This window comes from Moschus berezovskii, chromosome 17, assembly GCF_049115385.1.
Source record: "Moschus berezovskii isolate FMDL1 chromosome 17, NW_MosBer_1.0, whole genome shotgun sequence".
Classification (NCBI taxonomy): Eukaryota; Metazoa; Chordata; class Mammalia; order Artiodactyla; family Moschidae; genus Moschus; species Moschus berezovskii.
Genome location: NC_142476.1, coordinates 31,500,298 through 31,527,994, shown reverse-complemented (window position 1 = coordinate 31,527,994; position 27,697 = coordinate 31,500,298). Strand labels below are relative to the sequence as shown.

The 27,697-nt window shown below is 39.5% G+C and overlaps 1 protein-coding gene across 3 annotated transcripts in view; it reads left to right on the top strand.

The window, feature by feature from the left end:
* The window catches only part of SOAT1 (sterol O-acyltransferase 1), a 74,607-nt gene that overhangs the window by 24,840 nt on the left and 22,070 nt on the right, over positions 1-27,697 (top strand). For all 3 annotated transcript variants that reach the window (XM_088845299.1, XM_055419177.2, XM_055419176.2), the window contains exon 3: positions 5,882-5,940. In XM_088845299.1, coding sequence (XP_088701425.1) covers positions 5,882-5,940 — 59 coding nt within the window. The remainder of the gene's footprint in view (positions 1-5,881; positions 5,941-27,697) is intronic.

Genomic DNA, 27,697 nt, shown 5'->3' with positions numbered 1-27,697 from the left:
AAGATCAAACCATGTCCCCTGCGTTGGTAGCTGGATTCTTTACCACTGAGCCACCAGGGAAGCCCCTAGCTACCTTCTTATCTCACTGGGTTGTTATAAAGAATAAATGTGATGAGGTATGATCAATATTTTGTAAATACTGAAATTTTGCAGCAAGTTTTTTCTTTTGTTGGCCCTATCACGTGACATGCAGGATATCCGTTCCCCAAGCAGGGGTTGAACCCAGGGCTTGTCAGTGAAAGTCCAGAATCCCAACCACTAGGCCTCCAGGGAACTCCTTGGAGCAAGTTTAGCGAGAATGAAGATTTGGAAATTTGGAGACCACAGTGACTCCAGAAAAGGAGGAGTTACGAAAACAAGTTGGGGATGAATTACTAGTGAGAAAGTGAAAAAAGAAAGTATAAATCACTTTTCTAGGACATTTATTGAAAAGAATAGCATGGTTGGGTCACAAAAGATGAGGTTCATTGGAAAGAGCTGCCATTTGTTTCCAAAGGGCATTGTTTCCAAAATTTCAGTTATTTTAAATTTTGCCATTATCTCTGTACTATATTTACTATTATAAAGATCGCTGAAAAGTCCTCCTCCTAAGCAATAAATTCTGTGAAGTCATAGGCTTGTTTCAGTTACATATTTGTTTCTAAAATATTAAGTAAACATGTACTACTTGACAGAAATTCACAGATTTGATTTTGAGTACCACTGATGACATCCATATCATAATTTCAGCAAAATTTTAAAGATTACATTGGCTCTGAGTGTAATGTGGGTGATATAAACTATTCAACGTGTTGAATGATTTGAACAGTTTCTCAAAAGACATATAAAGGATCAAGGCAATAGTTTAAAGGGTTAGTCTTGAAAAAGATGGGCTACCCCTTTCTCTGACACAGAAGTAGTGAAGAAGAAGATTAAAGATAGTGAACATTAAAATACAAGACATTTTAGGAGTTGGAACCTAAAATGATGAATTGAAGGTAAGGCTGCCTGGTAAGGTTGGGACTTGGAAAAAGGTGGAAAATGTTTGGATCTATGCTTGTGATGAATGTTACAGAAATTCATCAAGAGGCAAAGACAGATACTACATTTTTTATTGCAAGCCTGGTTAAGATTTGACAGCATCAGGTTATATAGAGGGCCTATTTTCTATATTATTTCTGCAAGGTGTGGCAATTCAAAATCAGAAAAAGCAGATAGGCGATATCTGTGATTGGGATATGGCTTGGCAGGTCCAAGAAATTGGTGGTGGTGATGAGGAAAGGATGAAAATAATGACAGAGGGTTAGTAACTCTTGACTGGGTAAGAAAACTGGGAAAGCAAGAGAGTAACTTCCATTAGAAGAAAGTCTGTTTCATTATGTTTCTTTTTAGAGCAATAAAATCTTTTCTAGAAATTGTCCAACAGACTTCGCGTGTCTCATTGGCCAGAACTAGGTTATAAATTATGTTGTCTTCCCTTTGCCTTTTTATTCTTTTCTACCCTACTTAGAGTCCATAGCGTCGGCCTCCCAGGGCACAATCCAATGACTCCCGTAGCCTCTTGTTTCTGGTAGGGTTTGGTCATGGTTGGGTTGGACAGCACTGATAGGAGATCCAAGGGCAGAGAGTAAGGAGTGTTTTTGTAATGTCAAGTTTCCTTTGGGCTGGGTCACCATCACTTCTGTTCCGTTCTTTCCAAAATGTTCTCTTTGGCTTTCCTTGGCTTTTCAGGATAGTAACAGCTTTCTGGTTGTGTGTTACTAGCCCTAAAATCTATACCATCTTTTGTTGTTTTTCTTAAATTTGTTGACACATGTATTAAAAAGTTCTTTCTAAACTCTTCTCAGTAACTGTAAGTGGGCCATCTCTAACTAGGTACTCATGCCCATTCTTGAATCGGTCTCTGGCAAGGGGAATGAAACACATGCCCTTGTGAGGGAAGCACCAGCCTTGTTCACCATAGTCACATGAGATTATAAAAAGTAGCTGTGCATGTATGTCAGCCAGACTTGGAGTAAATTTAGCCATCTGGAACAGAAGTTGTCATACACAGCCACTTTCACTCATTTATGCCTATAGTGCTTTTGGACCATATGGCCCCCAAAGCCTAAAGTTCTCTCTGGCCCATTACAGAAAAAAATCGCTGACCCCTGATCAAGGATTGTACTGTTCAGTATGGTCCAGTTGGACACTTGAACTATTGCTAGTCTGAACTGATTTAATATTATAGTTGTAAAATACATACCACGTTTCAAAGACTCACTTGCATCTGTTTTTACTTTTTCTTGGCTCCTGGGAAATTTTAAAGTACATATGTGGTTCATATTTATATATCTGTTGGACAGCTTTCATCTAGAAAGTAACTGGTAACCTGGAAAGTAAGGAATTAAAAGCTGCCCTTTAGCAAAAGCCTCTATTAAGTACAGTAGGGCTTCCTACTGGTGGGCTTCCGTCTGTGAGGTCACACAGAGTCGGACACGACTGAAGTGACTTAGCAGCAGCAGCAGGGCTTCCTAGGTGGTGCTAGTGATAAAGAACCCACCTGCCAATGTGGGAGACGTAAGTACAGTATTGAAAAGCTGAGAGAGCTTGGCACCTGGAGGCATTTGACTCACGGTCAAGTCCCAGAAGACCCCCGTCCTTACAAGTCTTCATTCTGTTTCCATTGCCTGAGATAATCTTTCCTAGTACCTGTTCACCGTGATTTTTCCTTATCATTTGAGACTCAGTTCAAATATCAAATAATTGACTTCCTCTGCAAAAGCTCACTCCACCCTGACGATTCCACAGCCCTTCTGTGTATTGTAATTATCTGTTTGCATATTTCTCCTGAGATCCTAAAGCAGGGGGCAGTTGAAATACATGCTTAGTACCCCGTATGTATTGGGTTCTCAGAGGATTTTTACATCGTGAGTGAATATATAATTGAATGAATAAATGAGTTACTAATTTAATAAGTTTGGTTATTTGTCTTTTCCTTCTGGGTAACACTGGCAATAAATTTGGCCTAGTAGTATAAGTATAGGATTTTACAGGAGTCAGATTTAGTGAAAAGTCGAGAAGAAGCAGCCCAGGTAGAAAAGCATAACTTTCTGGAGCTGTTTATTTCTTCTTAGAAATCAGTAAGTTAGGAAAAGAAAATCAAGAGTAGTGTTCTTTAAGGATTTGTCTTTGGGTCTACTGGTAGGTGTTAGCAGTTAATGATCAGTTAACAGTGACATTAATGATTTAGACAGATATTTCAGACACTGCAAGACAGTCCTTGTTTATCACGACTTCAGAGTCAACATTTTAGAAATTTAGAAACCTTGAATTTACTCAGGTGGTTGGTTGTCTATATATAGGTCTTTAAATCACTGGATATTCGCTTTTATGGCATTATTCTTTTGAGTTTTATGACATTTAAGTTTTGGTGGATAGCAGGAAACTAATTTCTTCTGAATGTTATATGAGGTTAATTTTAAGGTGAAAGAAAATGAATTTTAAATGTATTTTTCTCTGACTTTATATAACTTTACTGTCACTTGGAGTGGGGCCTTCAGAGATTCTATTCTAACTGGGAAAAACTTTCCCAGCTTTCCAGTCTCCGACTCATCAAAACCAATTTGAAATGGTGGTGATGTTATTTATGGATGGACACATTCCTTTTGGAAGTGATGCACAGTAGTGAGAATTAATCTTTGGTGTCTTCTTCCCCATCTCCCTGTGGTCGTTAGTTGAAGGGAAGAAGCTTCTGTATTCATTTATTTACGAATGCATGGTCTGGTCATAGATAGTCAAGAGCTAAATAAAAGTATTTTTTACAACTGATAGAAAAATCAAGTGGATATTTGTTTCACCTTCATATTTCTTACCCAATAAGGTACCAATTTGAGAATATCTTCAAAACATCATCTGTCCACTCCCAGTGCCATTGTTTTGACTTACGGCAGTATTTTTTCTTGTCAGGATTTATTGCATTTCACTTCTGTGATCCTTTCTTTCTCTGCTGCCGGAGAGTGGACTTTTCTAATATCAGATCAGTTACTCTTTTGCTTAAAATTCTTAATTTCCTCAAAGCTGTTGTGATACAGACCGTTCACAGGATGACCTCCAGCCTCCTTCCCAGTCATAAATTCCACCATTATCAACAATTAAAGGTATTACTGCACTGTCTTCTGGCTGCTTCTGTTGTTGGTAATGATGAGTCAGTACTCAGCATAATTGCAGTTCTCTTGAAGGTGATGTTTTCTTTCTTGTTGCTTTCAAGGGCTTTTTGTAGTTTGCTTTAAAGTAAACCTCTGTGTAAAAGATAAATTAAAAAAAAACCTCTGTATTATACAGTTTTACTATCATATATCTTTACCTAGCTTGGGATTCTCTGATCTTCCTTTGAGGACTGGCATTTTTTAACACTTCTGGAAAGTTTTCAGCCATTATTTCTTCAAGTTTTTTTCTCTCATTTTACGGTTTTTATTATATGTATTTTGGACCTTCACATTCTCCATGCCTTTTTTTCCAAGTTGGTTACTGTGAAAAGATATAAATAGAGGATTAAATAAGTTTTATTTCAGTCATAAAAATAGAATAGTAGACCAATGAAATAGATGTAGAAGACTATGTATGACATACAGGTATTAACAATACAGCAGATGAAAACGGTGTGCATAATGACTCCATTTTTATAATATGTATATTTATAATATTTAATATTATTATTTGATATTTACCAAAGTAAAAGAACACATGATATTTACCAAAATATTAGTTACTCAAACACCATAGGGTAGTGGGTGATTTTGTAAGATTCTTTGGGGGACAGGGGCTTTGGATTTTTAAAATTTTTCTATAGATGGGAACAGGGAGTCTGTTCTTATTTCTCTTGTGTATTTACCTAGGAGGTGGAATTTCTGGCTCGTATGGTAATAACTCAGTGTTTACTTTTTGAGGAAGTTCGAGACTTTTTCAAAAGCACTACATTCTCAGCAGAAGTGTGAGAGGGTTTTAATTTCTCCATATCCTGGTCAAAATTTTTCCTCCTTACTTAAACTGTTTTATTTGTACCAAGTAGTTCCACTCTTAAAACTTCATTTTTACAAGTATGTATTAACACTTCTCTAATTGTATAATGGAACAGTTGTAACATCTAGTCCCTGAGATAGCACTCTTCTCAAAATTTCGTGCTGGTATAGCTCTTTCTAGCTTTACTGAGATAATTGACATATAACATTGTATAAGCTTAAGGTGTACAGTGACCAGCACTTGTAGGCATCCTACTGGGTGTAAAACAATATTTGTTTGTGGTTTTGGTTTGCATTTTCTTGATGGCAGTGATGTTGAGCATCTTTTCAAACGGTATCAACCATTTGTGTGTCTTTTTTGGAGACATGTCTGTTCAGACACTTAAATTGACTGTCTTTTCCATTGAGTTGTAAGAGTTGTTTACATGTTCTGTATGCAGGTTCCTGGTCACATTTGCAAGTATTTCCCCTATTTTGTGTCTTTTAACTTTCTTGATAATATCCCTTGTAGCAGAAAAGATTTTTTAAAAATTAGAGTGAAATCCACCTTATCTATTTTTTCTATTGTTGCTTGTACATTTTACTAGTCATAGTTACAGGATCCATTCGGAGAATCTAATTTCCTGTTATTGTCAGAAGTGGATCTTGTAACATCTTAAGATTAATACATTTGTAAGCATGGTGTATATCTATAGTAGTGGTTTTTTTTTTTTTTTCAGCTTACCATTTTTATGTGTAAATTCCCTTCTCCATGATTCCTTTTTAAAAGTTGTGTTATGTCTTGTGGTTTTTACCAAAGTTTGTACTTGTTATGTTTTGCTTGTTTTTTAAGTTCATGATTTAAATAATGCTGATAGGTAGCTGTCCCATCTACTTAAAAATTACATTTTTTCTTTCCTTAGGTCGGGTTGATTTAAAATGGTTGATATCAAAGAAGATACAGTTGACAGCAGAGGCAGAGGTAAGTAATTCTCTCTTCCAGAAACAAAAATGTAGAGTTTTAGAGTAAAGGGTTTTATTCAGTGCAGTTTTTAATGCTAAACTGTTTAAAGAATTATTTACTTTTCTTATCAGTTGACATTATCTTGTGATGATCAGGATATGCAGATGACACCACCCTTAAGGCAGGAAGTGAAGAGGAACTAAAAAGCCTCTTGATGAAAGTGAAAGAGGAGAGTGAAAAAGTTGGCTTAAAGCTCAACATTCAGAAAGCTAAGATCATGGCATCTGGTCCCATCACTTCATGGCAAATAGATGGGGAAACAGTGGAAACAGTGTCAGACTTTATTTTTTTGGGCTCCAAAATCACTGCAGATGGTGATTGCAGCCATGAAATTAAAAGACGCTTACTCCTTGGAAGGAAAGTTATGACCAACCTAGATAACATACTAAAAAGCAGAGACATTACTTTGCCAACCAAGGTCCGTCTAGTCAAGGCTATGGTTTTTCCCGTGGTCATGTTTGGATGTGAGAGTTGGACTGTGAAGAAAGCTGAGCGCCAAAGAATTGATGCTTTTGAACTGTGGTGTTGCAGAAGACTCTTGAGTCCCTTTTACTGCAAGAAGATCCAACCAGTCCATCCTAGAGGAGATCAGTCCTGGGTGTTCATTGGAAGGACTGATGCTGAAGCTGAAGCTCCAATACTTTGGCCACCTCATGCGAAGAGTTGACTCATTGAAAAAGACCCTAATGCTGGGAGGGATTGGGGGCAGGAGGAGATGGGGATGACCGAGAATGAGATGGCTGGATGGCATCACCGACTCGATGGACATGGATTTGGATAGACTCTGGGAGTTGGTGATGGACAGGGAGGCCTGGCGTGCTGTGATTCATGGGGTTCCAAAGAGTCAGACACGACTGAGCAACTGAACTGAACTGTGATGAACAGGAAAATAAGATCTACCATCTTGTCCTTCTGCCTAAGAACCAGATTATCATTTTTTTCTCTGCTATCATACATCTTTCACATTTTTGGCCTTTACCAGTAAAACTCAGTTTTAGTGAACATGGTACAGTTGATGCTTGTAAAAGTGCTTGTGTAGGTACTTTATGAGAGTATCTGTCATGGTTCATAGTAAATAATGGGCCTTCAATAGACGTTGAATCTGAAACTAGAGATTTCCTGTTATACCGAAGTCCCCGCTTCGGTTGAGTCCAGGGATATCCTCAGGATGAGCGGCGTCGGCGAGAAAAGAAAGAAAAAAAAGAGACTTGAGTCTTGGTTGAGTGCTAAATCAAGACTATTTTATTTTTTTACACCAGTGTTTATATACCCTGCTGCTGCTGCTGCGAAGTCACTTCAGTCGTTTCCGACTCTGTGTGACCCCATAGACAGAAGCCCACCAGGCTCCCCCGTCCCTGGGATTCTCCAGACAAGAACACTGGAGTGGGTTGCCATTTCCTTCTCCAATGTGTGAAAGTGAAGTCGCTCAGTCGTGTCCGACCCTTAGCGACCCCATGGACTGCAGCCTACGAGGCTCCTCCATCCATGGGATTTTCCAGGCAAGAGTACTGGAGTGGCACTAGTACAATTCTAAAAGGAAGTGAGCCAAGTCAGCTTACCATTACGTCAGTTTGCCCTTTACAAAACCAGAATGCTTTCCGCATACTTCTCTGTTTACTAGAGTCTCTTTTTTTATAGTAGATATTAATACATTATCTTCTGGCCTTGAGGCCTATTAACATCTCATGACCTTTTCTTACAAGCTGCTGCTGCTGCTAAGTCACTTCAGTCATGTCCAACTCTGTGTGACCCCATAGACGGAAGCCCACCAGGCTCCCCCTTCCCTGGGATTCTCCAGGCAAGAACACTGGAGTGGGTTGCCATTTCCTTCTCCAGTGTGTGAAAGTGAAAAGTGAAAGTGAAGTCTCTCAGTCGTGTCCGACCCTTAGTGACCCCACAGACTGCAGCCTACCAGGCTCCTCCATCCATGGGATTTTCTAGGCAATAGTACTGGAGTGGCTTGCCATTGCCTTCTCCGGTCTTACAAGCTAGGTGAATGCAAAACTGTGTTTTGTAAGCTATTCTTATTTTTCCACTTGCCTTGAGCTAAACAGAAAACAGAAAAGTTATAATCTCATAGGGTAAAAGTTCAACAGGTTGCAGCATATTAGAAATTTAACACAATGGTCAGTTCTTTTTAGTTACTACACACAGACTCTGCCTCGCATTCCTGGTTGAATATTTACGATTGTCTTATGGTTTCTACACTAGGACTAAACTCTTATTATTCTAAATTCTAACTATAGTAACAATAATTTCTACATCAAAAGCAGAAAACACAGCTAGCAAACGTTGATTCAGTAACAACTTCTAGAATAATATTTTTTGCATTTTCTAATAGGGCTTCTTTACCCCCCGAAGGGCTCTGCGTCTATTAGGGCTTTTTGTATGATCAGGTTCTTTATGATTAAGGTGTTGTGAGCAGTCATGTGCATTAGTGCCAAGGACATAAACAAGTTGATTTTATTTAGAAAGAGATCGGGGAAGGCCTTCTGCCTGTGTCACAGAAATTAAGGAGCAGTCAGAAAGATAAGCATCAGAAAGATATCATCTTTAAGGTGAGCACTGGGGCAGCTTTTTGAAATCCCTGAAGTCCTGATCTGCCTTGCTTGTCAGGTCTTGTCCTCATGACCTTGTCATCGGTGGGATCTCGCGTGCTGGCTCCCGGCATCTCCCCCTTTTTTATTTTTTAAGACAGCCAGATGAATTTCAGTCGCGAGCTTCTGAGTGCTCTGCCGGAGAGTTCTGACAATACAGGGAAGGATTATAATAAGAAGTAGGACTAGGACTGAGGATATTTTTTCCAGTAATAAATTTAGAAAAAAATCATTAGCAGCCCCTGCAGCAGTAAAATCTAGACAGGAGTGTTCTAAGGTTTTTATCTGACCGTGAAGCTTTCCTATATCTAAACTAATGCTGAAACTATTCCATACACCTGAAATATGATTTTTTATTTTTTCCCATTCATAATCTGTATCATTTACTTTTAGGGGTGTTACACAGATCCACCGATAGTCGGCGTGACAGGATAATGCTAGCTTTACCTTTAAAGCCTGCAACTCAGTTCCAATATGCATGACAGCTTCTTCTAAGGCGTCTATTTTCATTTCTAATTTTTTTATCTATAATCTCTTGCGTAGCTAGAGCCAAAGAAACATTTTTTTGACAAAGTATTGACATATTGAGCAGTATGTACCTGTTGAGTATAGTCATTAGATTCTTCCAGGGTTATACCCTGGGTTTGGGTTGCTCCAATCTTGTATAGAATAATTACTGTCTCCTGGTATTCTATAGCTGAATTTAGAATCATAAGTACATGATTTCCATATAGGATAGCCTAATTTTTTGTCAGTAGTTTTTCATATATCATCTGATGGGGCAGTTTCATTACATTTTTTTAAGTAAATTTTCTCAGGGCCAACCAGTTAGAAACTCGTAGTAGAGAAATTTACCAAGGTAACCCAGAACTAGATACAGGTAATTGGCCACAAACTCGACAATTGGATTGATTTTTAAAACTAGGATAGAATCAGGCCTATGATAGAAAAGCATTTGATTTGTATGCAGAGGTTTAAGAAGCCAAGAAAACATTATAAACAGTCATACAAATCAGGCCCAGCATCTTGGGTGAGTGTCTGCCTCTGATGTCGTCATCTTCTCATCCTGGTGAAGTGTAGTTTCTCCTGATAAAAAAGTCCTTCCATCCAGGCTGGAGACAGTCCTGTAAATTATGTCTTTTTTTAGTCCTGGTTGCAGGTCATGAGGCATCTGATCTTCATCCAAAGATAGATTACTGAGATAAGCTTCAGAAACAAAGTGTTCTTTAAGAATTCAATTAAATTTTATATTAATATCACATAATAGTAAAGATCTGTTCAGGAAATGAGTCTTAGTAGATACAGACTTCCATTAACAAACTGGGATTTTTAACACTCATTGAAACATCCTTTTTCTCCCTAAAATTACTTTCATTTTTATCAAATATAACCAAATGAAGACTTGTTTACAAAGTAGATCTGTTCTCAATAAACTTGACCTGATTATTTATATAACCATAGACTTTTTTTTTTTTTTGCTTTGCTGAAACTTTTATGGAGTCTCAAACTTAACTTAAAACCTTTCAGGTCTAGGAAAGTCATCCCAAAGGTTTATCACAGATTTCGCCTAACATATCTAAGTGAATTCCTCCCTTTCTCAAGATCTCCAAAACTGAGATTCCTGTACCTGTTAGTGAGATAACCTTCCTAATTTATCTGATAAATTTACTGGAAGCCTAAGAGTTTTCAGTCTCTGAAGGGGTCAGATAGAGAAAAATGTTAAATGCTTCAATTTGTCTATTAAATACCATTTTACCAAATTACTTTTAAGTCATAATTAGTTTGAGGGGAAGGTTTCCTAAGATCTAGAAAACACAGATTCAAACCAGTAATTTTTCAGAAACCATAGAAGTTATAAGCATATTTGCCAGTTCATTCTATCCTTTTGTTAACCTTTGTACAGTCATCAGGTTTCCCTCTGCTGCTGCTGCTAAGTCACTTCAGTCGTGTCCGACTCTGTGTGACCCCATAGATGGAAGCCCACCAGGCTCCCCCGTCCCTGGGATTCTCAAGGCAAGAACACTGGAGTGGGTTGCCATTTCCTTCTCCAATGTGTGAAAGTGAAAAGTGAAAGCGAAGTCGCTCAGTCATGTCCGACCCTTAGCGACCCACGGACTGCAGCCTACCAGGCTCCTCCATCCATGGGATTTTCTAGGCAAGAGTATTGGAGTGGCTTGCCATTGCCTTCTCTGAGGTTTCCCTCTAGAATCTTTTAATTTCTTACCCAGTTCAGAAACTTGTATTTATCAAAAAGTCCTTTTTATAAATCTTCTGGAAGAGGAAGCATTTTCACAAGAAACTTGGTTAGTGCTGTGGCAACACTTTAAGATAGTAATCAGAATTATGGCAACATTTTACCTGAATATATCAGAATTTATATATAAATTGTTTCTAGGATGTCTGTATTAGTAACATTTACCATACAATATACCCGAGACTTATTATTCACTTGACAATACTTCCTATGTAATTTAACATGGAAGTTGAACCCAGTTAGTGTAATATCTCCCTTTGGGATGTCTCAGGGGCCCTCTGAAGCACCCCAAAGTTAGCTAGAAGCCAAAAGTGCTTCATCAGAATGATTTAGGAAGTTTTGTCAACGAATATCAGAAAGGTTTAGAGTACTCAGATGGGACTATAGGTCACTGTGAAACAATAGCTATTCATTCAGCCGTAGTAACAATATAGGATTTCAGAGGCAAATATAGAACTGACCATTTAAGAGGCAAATAAACTTAAATCTATTGTCAAATGCAGTTTAACATCTCAAGAAAACGTTTATTTATACACAAAACTCTTTCCTTGGAGTCCACTTTCCACAAAACCTTTTTATCACTTTCTGTACCCATTTGTTCTCCCGGCACTGATAGGGTTGTAGAACAAATAGAAATAGCAATTCGCAAACAACATTAAGAGATTTCAGGGAATTCCTTAGTGGTCCAGTGGTTAGGACTCAGTGGTTTTGTTGCTGTGGCCTGGGTTCAATCCCTGGTCGGGGAACTAAGATTCTGCAAGCTGCTCAGTACAACCAATAAATAACTAAGTAAACAAACAAAGACCTTTCAGGCAAGGGAAACAGTTCTATAAGTTTGAATTCACCAGCACCCTCAGGAAATCTGGAGAACAAAGAACACTTAAAAAAATGAAGGACTTCTCTGGTGGTACAGTGCATAAGAAGCCGCCTGCCAGTGCAGAGGACATGGGTTCAGTCCCTGGTCCAGGAAGATTCCACATGCTTCAGAGCAACTAAGCCCATGCACCTCAACTATTGAGCCCATGTGTTGCAACTACTGAAGCCTGTGAGCCTGGAGCCTCTGCTCTGCAATGATGAGTAGCCACTGCTCATGGCAACTAGAAAAAGCCTGCATATACCAACAAAACCCAGTGCAGCCAAAAATAGTAAATTAATTCATTAAAAAAAAATCAGCTACTATGTGTGCCTGAATGTAAGTTGGCTTCAAATGCAAAGCAGACAGACTCCCTTTCTCCCAGTAAGAAGATTACTTCCAAAATTGATTAGCCAACCTGAATATATAAATGTCCAGTGATATAGATGAAATAGCCCTGTTTTCATTTATTAATTAGTCACATGTTCATGCATGCATATACACATTTATATTGTTGTTTAGTTGCTAAATTGTGTCTTTGCGATCCCGTGAACTATAGCCTGCCGCCGCCTCTGTCCATAGGATTTCCCAGTCAGGAATACTAGAGTGAGTTGCCATTCCCTACTCCAGGGAATCTTCCCAACCCAGGTATCAAACACATATCTCCTACACTGGCAGGTAGATTCTTTACCACTGAGCCACTAGGGAAGCCCCCTAAAAGGGGGGTCTGCCTTGTATTTGAAGTCAGCTTACATGCATGTGGGCTTCCCTCGTGACTCAGACAGTGAAGAATCTGCTTGTAGTTCGTTTGATCCCTGGATTGGGAAGGTCCCCTGGAGAAGGAAATGGCTACCCACTCCAGTATTCTTGCCTGGAAAATTCCATGGACAGAGACTGACTGGCTATAGTACATAGGGTTGCAAAAAGTCAGACACGACTGAGCAACTAACACTTTAACTTTTTTCACTTACATGCATTTATATAGAATACTTTAAATTTAGATATTTTTATCTTATTTTGTAAAACAGTATATGTAAGATAAGCAGGGCATAGCTTGAGCAGAGGTATGGAGGTAAGCAACTTAAACTGTATCTTGGAAATGACACTTGGGACATGTGTGCCCCAGGTGGGGTATGATAAAATTTGGGCTAGATTGTAAGGCATTTTTTCCCTCTGCTTTCATGCCTGTATTCATGAAGCTCTTTTTGTGTGAAATTTTCTTTAACTTCCTACCTTCACCAATCAAAATCCTATATATTCTTCAAATTCTCACTCAAATGCTGGTACTTCTGAAGTTTTCTGAAACCCCAGCTTGAAATGTATCTGTCCTAATTTATACGTCTAAGTTCTTAGTTTATGCCCTTAGAGTATACTCTATAATTGTTATACACTGCTTTGTTCTGAGTGAATCACCAAAATTCCTCTGGTGAACTTACAGGCAATTTAACTTAGGAGTGTTTTGATTGGCGATTTGGTATCAAATGAGATTGAACATCTTGCCATTATTAACGAATTGGAATGATTTTGAGGGAGATGTATTAGGAATGCTATATGGATATCAAAGTTGAAGAAACTATTGAGTTTGAAGATGAGACCACATTGGAAGCTCCTGTAATATTTTTAATAGTCTAGTGACTAAACAGGAGCAGGGAGGAGAAGGGAACCACATTTAAAAGTCCTGTTGTGTGCTAGGCCTTAAACTAGGTGTTTTATATATGTAACCTTATTTACTTAAATCCTCCCTTTCATAACAATAATGTCTAACTGGTTATATTTTTTTTGTTGTTTTCTTTTATTGGTTACACTCGCTAATGTGAAATGACCATTGAGATGGCAGGTATGTGAATATTTTTCAGAGCCATGAAGTTTATTTGTTCTTTTCCCTTGTGGGTCTTAGAAATAATTTTAAAGACAAATGAAAATAAACAATCTTTCTAGTCATTTGTTATTTGGTGTCATGTTCCAATCCAGTTGGCACACTTTTCCCTTAATGTTTACAGTGAGAACACTGGACTAGTTATCTACAAGCTCCCCTTCAGCTCTAATAGTATGTATCATTGTCGGGTATGTAGCTAACTTAAACTTTTGCTCCTAATTCTCTACTCGCTATTGTAAACAGAATAGATAATCTATAGATTGTATTGGGCAACTCTTTCAGCTCCATGTAACTAGAGTTGTCAGATACATATACATTATACCAAGTTAAATATGAATTTCAGACAAACAACAGGTAGTTTGTTAATCATCATGCGATATTTGAGACATAACCTAGTCTCAAAGTTAGTTGTTTATCAAATTCAAATTTGTTGTTCTTATTGCTTAGTTGCTAAGTTGTGTCTGACTCTTTTGTAATCCCACAGACTGTAGCCAGGCTCCTCTGTCCATGAGATTTCCCAGGCAAGAATGGAGTGGGTTGCTGTTTCCTTCTTCAGGGGATCTTCCCAACCCAGGAATTAAACTTGTAAAGATGTTAAGAAGATTGTCAAGCAAACTCTTTAGTCCTCAGGGAAGAGAAATGAGAGAGATTATGGCATTAGTGGGTTGAACTGATTGAATTTTAAAGTCACTTCTAGATCTAAATGCCGTCATAAAAAACTTTGAAATACTCAATTAAAAAAATCTGGTGCTAGTGGGATCATATGGCATTGTGTAACTCTCAGTCATGACCTTTTAAAAGCCTCGTAATTATGTTGTAACAAGCCTTTAAAGATCTTAGAACAATTCAGTTCAGTCACTCAGTCACGTCCAACTCTTTGCAACCCCGTGGACTGCAGCTTGCCAGGCCTCCCTGTCCGTCACCAACTCCCAGAGTTTACTCACTCACGTCCATTGAGTCGGTGATGTCTTCCAACCATCTCATCCTCTGTCATCCCCTTCTCCTCCTGCCTTCAATCTTTCCCAGCATCAGGGTCTTTTTAGAAGAGTCAGCTCTTTGCATCAGGTGGCCAAAGTATTGGAGTTTCAGCTTCAACATCAGTTCTTCCAATGAACACCCAGGACTGATCTCCTTTAGGATGGACTGGTTGGATCTCCTTGCAGTCTAAGGGACTCTCAAGAGTCTTCTCCAGCACCGCAGTTCAAAAGCATCAATTCTTCGGTGCTCAGCTTCTTTATAGTCCAACTGTCACATCCATACATGACCACTGCAGAGACCATAGCCTTGACTGGACGGACCTTTGTTGGAACAGTCCAAGGGAGATTCAAATAATTAGATTAGAACTACATTCTCTGCAGTAGTAGATAAATTAGCTATCTTTAACATTGTGGGTTTTTTTTTTCTTTTGGTTGCAAATAACAGAAACCTACTTTGCCTTATTTAAGTATAAGAGGAAGTATATTTGAACACTCAGACTTTGGAAAGGGTGTTTATTTTAATGGCAAGAGTTCAGCTACTTCTGAATTTTTCAGTTAATAAGGTTTCCAGTCAAACTTTCTAAGCTCGTAAGTTTCAGGTCTATGAGTGAGAGAATTGAAGTCTGTTCAGAAGGGCAGGGCCATATCGCACCACCCTACCCTAGACTTGGGGTGCCTGTTCTCATGTTTGAGGACAATTTCCAGAGGAAATTGGGTATATTGAGAAGAGAAAAGAAGATATCTTTACTATCGATATTTGTGTAACTTTTATCAATGTACATGATTTTATAGGGGAAATGTTAGGTCTAATGTGAAAATTGGAAGGAATGAAAACTTACTATTTCTACTTCTTAAAAATTTGCATTTATGTTTTGCTTGTTTCTTGTATACCATTTCTAGACTTGTTTCTCACATCAGTATCTAGTGCAGCTGCCTGACCGTTAAAGGAGCAATCCATAATGAATATGACTGAAATGGAATGTCTACAGATGAGCACTCCTCTTCACATTTTGATTTCTTTGAGTAAACTAAAGAAGTTTTTGGATAGTCCCAGTTTATTGATTTGTTGGCAGACTGCTAGAAAGACAGGTCTGAGTGTTTTCTGCCTAGAAATTCATTGATCATTTGTATAAGTTGAGGTTAGCTTGTATTGTAAGAGTAACACAGGATGGACCCAAATAATTGTGACTTAAGCAAGATAGAAGTACATTTTCCTCTCATGGGAATGATCTGGAGGTGAGAGGTCCACAGCTGGTGTAGTAACTCTGGTTCCTTCCTCCTCCCTGCCTCACCATCTGTAGGCCATGACCCATTTTCTCATTGTCCAAGTGTCTCTGGCCATTTCATCTGAGATTCAAAGAACAGAATTGACGTAGGGAAAGAAACAGGGCAAGGAACAGGTACCAGCTGTCTTTTAAGGAAGTTTTCTGGAGGTTTGGTCAAACCAATTTTGCTTGTATCTTATTGGCAAGAACTTAGTCTTCTGGCCACACCAAGGTGCAAAGGGAGACTGGGAAATTTATTTATTCTGGGATTTAAGTGCCCAGGTAGCAAATTAAGGGTCCTGATACTAAGGAACGGGGTGGGAAATGATAGGTTGACTGGTAACAGTCACTGCAACAACTGTCTATTGTAGTCTGGTCTTCTGATCATTTCCTACCTTCTTCTGGCTGTGTAAGTGTGACTACATTCTTCTTTTATTTAAATACATAAATGTGTTTGTCTTTAGTCTACTTGGAACCTTGAGAAAGTTCATTGTTCTTTATGATTTCATCACTTATTTACAAAATGAAGAAATGTCCCTCCCATATTCTGCCTTTGGGAGTGTTCAGCAATTTAGTTCTGTGAACAACACTTACTTGGTCCCTTGGTCTGTCAGGTACTACGTTAGGAGCTGAGATTTTGGAGAAGTCATTTCTCATGCTAGCTGATAATACTACATATAAAATGAATAAGCAAGAGGAGCAACAACTGAATTAAAAGTGTTCATTGAAAACTATAAAGTGATGTTACTGTTAGTTGGTATTTGTGATAAGAAATTATGTGATTTTAAAGCTCTATTGAAAAGATTACAGGTGATGGTTACTCTGTAGTTAAGGAGAATCGAAAATATAAAAATTAGTAATGTTCTGCATATCACTGATTGAGGTACTTTCTTTTCGAATATTTGTTTTCTTTTTTAGTGCCAAACAAAAGTCAGTGGTGTATTAGATTAAGTACTTTCTTCCAAAAGAAAAAAAAAGCACGAGGTTTAACAGATTTTGTTTTAATGTTGTGATACCATATCACAACAGGATTGTTTTAAGAACAGGAGGGATATATTTTCTTAATGTAGGTTTTTTTCTGATTGTAGAAGTAGTATAGGCTCAACGTAGAAAATTTACACTAGACAAAGTATAAAAAGGAAACACAACCCATATACCCATCACTTGGAAATAATATTTTGGTTTATTTCCTCCCAATAATTTGTTTTCCTTCTTGTATCATACATGCAGATCCAAGTAGACACATGTAGGCATTTGTGTCATTGATACACTGGCAAAATCAGCATCAATTTATATAATCAGTTTGTGTATTTTTCTTAACATCATTTTGTGGGCTTTTTTTTGTGTGTTAAAGTATTCTTTGAAAATGTGATTAAAAAAAATGATTTCATGATAGTCATTTGTATGAATACATCATTTGTAACTACTGGGAATGTAGTTTTACTCCTTCCTGATTTTCTGGCATTTAATAATGGCCAATGAAGTGAAGGAGGTAGGCAATGATGATGAGAAGCAGTAAAGCATACCATTTGGATAGTTAAGATGAGGGAGCTTCCTAAGTAGATAAAGGTTAAAAAGTGTGTTTTAGGTCAGTTTAGGCTGATAACAATGTGATATCAAGAATATTAGAGTCTAACCTAAGTTGGGAGATAACCCAGGATGAATTTCATTTTAAACAAAAAGGGATTAAAATTCAGAGCTCTGATTTCATTAGTTCCTGGTTTATCTTGAACTTTGGCTTCCTTATTAAGGACTGTGTAATAGTTATACTCAAGACTTTTTTTTTTTCCTTTGGAGGAGGAATTTATTACAATGCACTACTTAGGACTGTAAACTTCTGCTAAACAACACCTTTTTACTATATTACCTGCCATTTTCAGGCTACATGTACATACATCATTGACTTTTTAGGTTTTACTTTTTTTGCTTCCGTTAATCATATAGAAAATATTTTATATAAAGTATGATGGAAAGCAATATAATGTAATGTGAACTTAGGTCGTAGACTGGAGTTCCAATCCTAGTTCTGTAGCCTACAAGTGGTGACCTTGGGGAAGTCACATCACTTGACTTGTTCAAGCATAGATCTCTCATGTGTAAAATAGGCATTCTGTTACATACTTCAGAGATTGTTTTAAGGCTAGAAATAATACATAAAAGCCCCTTAGAAAGTATCTAGCATAAAGCAGTAATTTAATTAATAACAGTCATTGCAGACAATAATAATCATAGTGATTTTTACTCCCTTCCACTTTATAGTTTCCACAAAGAAGTCAGGGCTATGTATTTTTTTTTTTTTAGTATCTACTTTCTGCTTTATATTAATAATAGACATTGAATAAAGTGAGCAGTTGTATGAGTAGGAGTTTTGGTGGCAGGAGTTGATTTCAAAAACTGTTAGGAAATATGTTTATCACCTATTGTCTTGGCAGTTGCTTGCTAAGAGCTGGCTATACAGTGGTTAACAAATAGACGTAGTTTTAAAGCCAAGTGGGGAAGGCAGACATTAAGACACCAAAAAAGAACTATATAGCATTTCAGATTGTATTAAGTGCAGTGATGGAAAAGAATAAGATGCAGTAACTTTAGAGTGAATTGTCAGGGGAGACCTCTCTTGGAGAGTCAATTTAAACACTGTATTAACCTATTCTATTGTGTTACTGGCTTTGCCTGAAACGGTCAGGTTTCTGGTTCCATGCCACTGTGAGGTTAAAAGATTCTCTGTGCAAAGCCAGTCAGTGAATCAGAGAAAGAAGTAATTCATGAACTAGTGATATGACCTTATGGAGTCAGAGTATAATTTATTTTTAAGTTTCTTTTTTACTAACTAAGTTATCATTTTATTAGAAAAGGATAATAACTCAGGAACAGCCAGGTGGAAGAGATGCACAGGGCAAATATGGGGAAAGGACACAGAGCTTCCATGCCCTCTGAGAGTGCCATCCTCCCGGCATTTTCATATGTTCACCAGCCCAGAAGCTCAGTAACACAATATTTTGTGCTCTGTGCTCAGAGTATATATTTTTACTTGGTGTTTCTTTCTCTCAGCCTGCTTTTTTTTTTCATGCCTCTGTAAGCGTTACTTTATCCAAAAACAACCCTACTCTTTTTCTCATTTTAAGATTCAGTCCAAAGTAACCTCTGTTTGGAAGGCTTTTTATTGTAGAGACGTTCTCTTTCTAAAGTGTAAATCTGAATATGTTTGTAAACCTTGTGCTTATTAAAACATCATGGTTTCTAGTTATCCTTAGGATAAAATGAAAAATCCTTAAAATGAGTGAATTCTCTGGCAGTCCAGTGGTTAGCACCTCTCACTTTCACTCCTGAGGGTGCAGGTTTGATCTCTGGTTGGGGAACTAAGATACTACAAGCCTCGTGGTGTGGCCAAAAATAAAATCTTAAAATGGCTTAAAGGTCTGTCATGAACGAGACCCTGTTTGCTCCTCCAGCTCCATCTCTGATCACTAGTGCATATCTTAACTCTGTTCTAACAATAGGATCTTTGTTTCATGGTGGTGGTTCTGGATTCTTAAAATCTTCGAGGTTGTCTTCATCAGCTGCTTGTTTTGAAAAATGAGGTTCTTTGATAGATTAGAAAAGCAAGGTGCTTAGATAGTTTCTAGTTAATGGTCTGCCTCCTTCTATCATCCTCTGTCCATCTGTTGTGCTGGGACAATCATAGTCCATGGCTGGCTGAAATGAGTGTTAATAGGGATGAGATTGAGAAGATAAACAAATTAGAAAGCCTATAACCTTCAGTCTCCTTTTCAGATTATTGATAGATATTTTTAGACAGATTTATTGTGGTCACGTTTTGAAGTTCCTGTTAAAACCAATTTCGTGTAATAGAAGAACTCAGAAGAAGGCTGAAGTGAAACACCCCTTGTACTATGTTTTTCTGTATTCCCTCTTACAAAAAGAATGACAGTAATAAGCAGTCACTTTATTTTTCATCATACTTGGATATGTGAAAGAAGGAGGCTAAAGAAACTTAATCGTGTACACAGTAGAGTTCTTCCTTATGTCCCAGTGGTAGCAGCTTCTATCAACTTTCATTCCACAGAGAAAGAGGACAAAGGCATTGTTGATGAAAAAAATTAGAAAGTCCTTTTAAAAAAGAAATGAAAATTTTTATTCGCGCCAAATTGAGGATTATAACCTGGGAACAGCCTCTCAGAAAGCTCTAAGAACCATTCCATTCATGAGAGGTCATAGATAGTTACATTTTGAGTCAGAGGCTATACATTAAATGACATTATTGACAGCTTACACAATCTCCATGGAAACTATGGGTCATTGGGGCCTTTTACAAGATTAAGAGGGAAGGTTATCTCTGAAGGAGTTGGGACCCTTGAAGAGATTAGGAAGGTATGTTATCTCATAAGGAGGTCAATTAATGCAGGTGCATAAAGTATGCTAAAGGGGAAGGAGGAGGTTTGGACAGGCAGAGAAAAAATTTGTTTGATCTGTCTTGTCTTGCCATAAAACATACATTTTATGTCATCAGCATTAAGAAATGCCTTTCTTTATCAAACCCAAGTTTGTGTGCCCGGTACACTATGAAACCAAACAAACTGAAATGTCAGAGTTTAGAGCAGAGAAAGGTTTATTGCAAGGACCAAGCAAGTGTTACTCAAAAAACTGGGTTCACTCCCTGGTGGGTGTTTGTTGAACCAAAAGACGCAACCCGGGCAAAGAACGGGAGAGTGATTTATTACTTGGAAAACTCTGGGGGTCTTTTCCAAAACAGTGTCTTCCAACAGTGAAATTTGAAAGTCTTATCCTAAGGGTACATGCGCGCTCATGAAGGAGCTTGAGCTGAAGAAAATTCAGCATAAACTGGGCCAGAGGTCAACAGAAGTTTTAGTTGATTGGAGGTCACCATCATTATTCTAGCTTCCACCTTGGTGAGGACCTTAGTTCCTGCTGAACTGGAAGATTGATTGTGTATCCCTTGAGGAACTAGGATTGATTAATTGCTGAACTATTGTTTTCTGACTCTTTTTCCTTTGTTTCATGCATTCCCTTACTTCCCTTAAGATCTTTAATTACTGAGACCTGTCCAAAGGCAACCATTGTGACCAGACTTAGGTCACAAAATTCCTTAAGGCCAAAAATGGCTTCTCTTTTGTCAAGAAAACCATGTCTAGTTTTCTTTCTCTGGGGATTCTCTATCATACCTGCCTGCACAAGGAGAATGTGTGGCTCATGCTCAAAAGACCTGAACTCCTGGTGGTTTTCAGGGAAGAATTTTTAAAGGCAACTTTTGGGGTGACAGGGCAGCATTTGGGGAGATAACTATAGAGTGTGTATCTTTCTTCTGATTGGTTGGTCAAGAGGTAACAGGGTGATATTCTAGGAATCTCAAAATCAGCAACCTTCTGGTTGGACCAGTCTGTGGTGTGAGCCTGAAGTTACCATCTTCCACCTGGAATTGTTCCTGAAGAACAATTTGAAGATATGTATCAGTTACTTAAGTCTTGAAAAGTAGTAGAAGTGTTAGTCATTCAGTTATGTCTGACTCTTTGTGACCCCACAGACTGTACTCTCTCCAGGCTCCTTTGTCCATGGAATTCTTTAGCCAAGAATACTGAAGGGGGTAGCCATTCCCTTCTCTGAGGGATCTCTGCGACCCAGGGATCAAACCTAGGTCTTCCACATTGCAGGCAGATTGTTTACCATCTGAGCTATTATATTACTCCTCAGTATATTGGCAAGCCACTCCAGTACTCTTGCCTAGAAAATCCCATGGATGGAGGAGCCTGGTAGGCTGCAGTCCGTGGGGTCGCTAGGGGTCGGACACGACTGAGCGACTTCACTTTCACTTTTCACTTTCACACATTGGAGAAGGAAATTGCAACCCACTCTGGTGTTCTTGCCTGGAGAATCCCAGGGACGGGGGAGCCTGGTGGGCTTCCCTCTATGGGGTCACACAGAGTCGGACACGACTGAAGTGACTTAGCAGCAGCAGCAGCAGCATATCCCTTGGGGAGGAACCAGGCTTCTGTTTTACTGTTGAACTATGTATCAGTTCAGTTCAGTCGCTCAGTCGTGTCCGACTCTCCGCGACCCCATGAATCACAGCACGCCAGGCCTCCCTGTCCATCACCAACCCCCAGAGTTCACTCAAACTCATGTCCACAGAGTTGGTGATGCCATCCAGCCATCTCATTCTCGGTCATCCCCTTCTCCTCCCACCCCCAACATTTCCCAGCATCAGAGTCTTTTCCAGTGAGTCAACTCGTCGCATGAGGTGGCCAAAGTATTGCAGTTTCAGCTTTAGCATCAGTCCTTCCAACAAACACCCAGGATCGATCTCCCTTAGAATGGACTAGTTGGATCTCCTTGCGGTACAAGGGACTCTCAAGAGTCTTCTCCAGCACCACAGTTCAAAAGCATCAATTCTTCGGCGATCAGCTTTCTTCACAGTCCAACTCTCACATCCATACATGACCACGGGAAAAACCATAGGCTTGACTAGACAGACCTTTGTTGGCAAAGTAATGTCTCTGCTTTTTAATATATTATCAAGGTTGGTCGTAACTTTCCTTCCAAGGAGTAATCGTCTTTTAATTTCATGGCTGCAATCAGCATCTTCAGTGATTTTGGAGCCCAAAAAAATAAAGTCTGACACTGTGTCCACTGTTTTTCATCTATTTCCCATGAAGTGATGGGACCAGATGCTATGATCTTTGTTTTCTGAATGTTGAGCTTCAAGTGGGCCTTAGAAAGCATCACTATGAACAAAGCTAGTGGTGGTGATGGAATTCCAGTTGCGCTATTTCAAATCTTGAAAGATGATGCCATGAAAGTGCTGCACTCAATATGCCAGCAAATTTGGAAAACTCCAGTGGCCACAGGACTGGAAAAGGTCAGTCTTCATTCCAATCCCAAAGAAAGGCAATGCCAAAGAATGCTCAAACTACCGCACCATTGCACTCATCTCACACGCTAGTAAAGTGATGCTCAAAATTCTCCAAGCCAGGCTTCAGCAGTATGTGAACCGTTAACTCCCAGATGTTCAAGCAGGTTTTAGAAAAGGCAGAGGCACCAGACATCAAATTGCCAACATCCGCTGGATCATGGAGAAAGCAAGAGAGTTCCAGAAAAACATGTATTTCTGCTTCATTGACTATGCCAAAGCCTTTAACTGTGTAGATCACAATAAACTGTGGAACATTCTGAAAGAGATGGGAATCCCAGACCACCTGACCTGCCTCTTGAGAAACCTGTATGCAGGTCAGGAAGCAACAGTCAGAACTGTACATGGAACAACAGACTGGTTCCAAATAGGAAAAGGAGTGCGTCAAGGCTGTATATTGTCACCTTGCTTATTTAACTTATATGCAGAGTACATCATGAGGGACGCTGGGCTGGAAGAACTATGTATATTGACTGCTTTTTCTTTGTTTGTGCATTGTTGCTGTTGTTCAGTTGTGCCTGACTTTTTGCGACCCCTTGGATGGCAGCACTCCAGGCTTCCCTGTCCTCCACTATGTCCCAGAGCTTGCTCAAACTCATGTCCACTGAGTCGGTGATGCCATCCAACCATCTCATCCTCTGTCATCCCTTCTCCTCCTGCCTTCAGTCTTTCCCAGCATCAAGGTCTTTTCTAATGAGTTGGCTCTTTGCATCAGGTGGCCAAAGTATTGAAGTTTCAGCATCAGTCCTAATGAATATTCAGGGTTGATGTCCTTTAGAATTGACTGGTTTGATCTCTTTGCAGTCCAAGGCATTCTCAAGAGTCTTCTCCAACACCAAGTTCAAAAGCACCAATTCTTTGACGTGTAGCTTTCTTTATGGTCCAACTCTCACATCCATACATGACTACTGGAAAAACCGTAGTTTGACTATACAGACCTTTGTTGGCAAAATAATGTCTCTGCTTTTTAATATGCTGTCCAGGTTGATCATAGCTTTTCTTCCAAGGAGCAAACATCTTTTAATTTGTGTGTTTCTGCATTAGTAACATCTAAATAGTATGAATCCATACTTTGGAATGCAGGGAAGGTTTAGGAGGCTCAAACCTTTTTCCTGCAGACAAGAAATAGGGAACACAGAATGGCTTTTATACCTGGAAGGGCCCCACAGGGTCCTGCTCAGTTTCACTTCCACTGAAAGAGTAACTCAAAGTGTAAAAGTGAGTTAAGTTTGTTTCAGGAACCCTATTGAGGGACCCTAAAGCCCAGGAAATGGTCTCTCAGTGACTTTTAGGGGAGTGTTCAAAAGAACCAGGTGAGAAGTCAGGAGATCTGTATATATATATGTGATTTTTGCCTGGAAAAAAACATATCATCCAGCATAGAAAGATGACTGCCAATCAGCTTACTGTCTAGGAGTCTTTTTCTCCATTCTGAATTCCCCTGGGGGCAGCGGGGGGCTGTGGACAGGGTGACTGTACTGCCTGTGGCTTGATCCTTATAGAACTGGAACGGTGGGCAGCATTCTTTGTTTACCGTAGAAGTTTTGAAGTATGAGGGGAAAAGAAAGGTGATCGAGAATGGTCTGATTGCCGAGGAGGGTGAGGATAAGGAGATTGCTGTAGGCTTTGGAAATTGCAAGTTTTTTGGTATGTGTGACAACAGCTGATCTGTGGGCGAGATGTGACTAAGGCACAAGAAGAATTCATGCCTTGAGAAGCTGACTGAGTATGTTTAAGTTGAGTTGGGTAGATTAAGACCTGATTTCAGCAGCTTTTACTGATATCTTTGTAACACACATTATGTTCTCTCCCCTTCGCCCCACCCCCCATGCTTCTGGACTTACTTAACCCAGTACTTAGGGCTTCCCTGGTGGCTCAGAGGTTAAAGAGTCTGCCTCCAATGCGGGAGACCCGGGTTCGATCCCTGGGTCGGGAAGATCCCCTGGAGAAGGAAATGGTAACCCACTCCAGTATTCTTGCCTGGAGAATCCCATGGACGGAGAAGCCTGGTGGGCTACAGTTCACGGGGTCGCAAAGAGTCGGACACGACTGAGCGACTGAACAGAACAGAACAGAACGCAGTACTTAATTGAGAAGGGTGCTGATTCCAGGGTATGAAGATTCTAGTGAAAAGAAATGGCTTGGTTCCTCATTACCACACCTCAGGATTCCAGGCTTCTTTTTGTAATGCTGAGTAAGATTTCAGTGAACTGGTACGCTGCTGCTGCTGCTGCTGAGTCACTTCAGTCGTGTCCGACTCTGTGTGACCCCATAGACGGAAGCCCACCAGGCTCCCCCGTCCCTGGGATTCTCCAGGCAAGAACACTGGAGTGGGTTGCTGTTTCCTTCTCCAATGTGTGAAAGTGAGAAGGGAAAGTGAAGTCGCTCAGTCGTGTCCAACCCTTAGCGACCCCACGGACTGCAGCCTACCAGGCTCCTCCATCCATGGGATTTTCTAGGCAAGAGTACTGGAGTGGCTTGCCATTGCCTTCTATAGGGGGTAAAGTGTTAAGACCTTAAATGGTTTAGCCCCTCTCCTGCCACCCTCCCCTTCTTTTCTGACCTCAACTCCTACCACTCTTTTTGCTTCAACTGTGATGTCCTATTTCCTTGCTATCTCTCAAACATGTCAAGGGTGTTTCTGCCTCAGGCCTTTTTACATGTATGCCTTTTGCTTTCTGGTACTTTCCCCACATATAAATCAACTAACTTGTGCTTTTACCTTCTCCAGATCTTCTCAAATGTAATCTTAATCTTTGAGGCTTTCCCTGACCTCTCTATGAAAAATAACACCCTCTTTCCCCGAGTCCCTCCTTATTTCTTGCCTTAACACCATCTGGCATACTGTATGTCCCGTTTACCCTCGTTGGAATTTTACGTTCCTGAGGACAGGGACTAGGTTTTGTTCATTATCGTATCTCACCAGTGCTACAGGCAGTTCCACAGCAGTGCCCAGAACTGTACCTAGCACTGAGTGGAATGAATGAATTCTTTCCTTTCTTCTCTTTCAGTGTAAAAAACCCTTGATTTATTAAGCGGTTCAGTTCTTTTCAGTTCAGTTCAGTAGCTCAGTCGTGTCCGACTCTTTGCAACCCCATGAATCACAGCACGCCAGGCCTCCCTGTCCATCACCAACTCCCGGAGTTCACTCAAACTCATGTCCATCGAGTCAGTGATGCCATCCAGCCATCTCATTCTCTGTCGTCCCCGTCTCCTCCTACCCCCAATTCTTTGTAGCATCAGACTGTTTTCCAATGAGTCAACTCGACGCACAAGGTGGCCAAAGTATTGGAGTTTCAGCTTCAGTATCAGTCCTTCCAGTGAACACCCAGGACTGATCTCCTTTAGGATGGACTGGTTGGATCTCCTTGCAGTACAAGGGACTCTCAAGAGTCTTCTCCAGCACCACAGTTCAAAAGCATCAATTCTTCGGTGATCAGCTTTCTTCACAGTCCAACTCTCACATCCATACATGACCACGGGAAAAACCATAGGCTTGACTAGACAGACCTTTGTTGGCAAAGTAATGTCTCTGCTTTTTAATATCCTATCTAGGTTGGTCATAACTTTCCTTCTAAGGAGTAAGCGTCTTTTAATTTCCTGGCTGTAGTCAGCATTTTTTTGGAGCCCAAAAAAATAAAGTCTGACACTGTTTCTTTTAGGTTAGTGCAAAAGCATTAATAGAGTTTAATGAGAAAAGAACCTTTTTTTTTTCAAGTGCTACTTTTTTGGGTGTTTTGTTTTTGGTTGGGGAAGCATCATACCTATTGAAAAATTTCAGAATGAAGAGGGGCATGTAATTGAAATGAAACAAGCAAAAGAAACTAAAAATACTATTTGAATAACCTTAATGTGAACAAGTAATTTTATAAAACTCTTTATTTCTTCCAGGGGACATAGGTTCTCTATGTTTTGTCCTTAAAACTGTAGTAGGAAGGAGAACCCTTTCTAGGGCCCGAGAGTGGGCCCTTGTCTAACACTGGGAGGTGAATTGTCAGAAGACACACGTGCTGACAAAGCAAAAGCCTTTATTGGGAAGGAGCACCCGGGTGGAGAGCAGGAGAGTGAGGGAACCCAGGAGGGTTGCCTGCCGTGTGGCTCACAGTCTCAGGTTTTATGGGGGTGGGATTGGTTTCCAGGTTGTCTCTGACTTAGGGTCCTTCCTGGTGGTACATGTAACACTCAACCAAGATGGATTTGAGTGGGCATTCTGGGAGGTTGGTAGGACATATGGACTGGCATCTCCTTTCTCTTTGTGACCTTTCCTGAATTCTTCTGTTTGGTAGTATTAGATTGGTGCAGAAGTAATTGTGGTTTTGCATTGTTGAACTTTGCCTTTTCATATTGGAATACATTCTTAAGTAAATGTGGTTGTGTTATACATCATTTTAATGCACATTTCTCACTTTTTTTTAAACTAATGACTTATTAGTTGCTGTGTATTTTATATTTATTTTAGACTAGGAAATGATGTTAGACAAGAAGCAAATTCAGGCGATTTTGTTACTTGAGTTCAGAATGGGTCATAAGAAGCAGAGACAACTCACAATATCAACAACACATTTAGCCCAGGAACTGCTAACGAATGTACAGTGCAGTGGTGGTTCAAGAAGTTTTGCAAAGGAGTTGAGAGCCTTGAAGATGATGATTGCAGTGGCTGGCCATTGGAAATTGAAAATGACCAATTGAGAGCCGTCATCGAAGCTGACCCTCTTAAAACTGCACAACAAGTTGCCAGAGAACTCAACGTCACCCTCAACCATTCTCTGGTTATTCCGCATTTGAAGCAAATTGGAGAGATGTGGAAAAGCTCGATAAGTTTTTGCCTAATGAGCTGACCACAAATGAAAAATATCATTGTTTTAAAGTTCCATTTTTTCTTATTCTGTGCAGCAACAACAAACCATCTCTTGATTGGATTGTGATGTGGGACAAAAAGTGAATTTTATATGACAGCCAACAATGATGGCT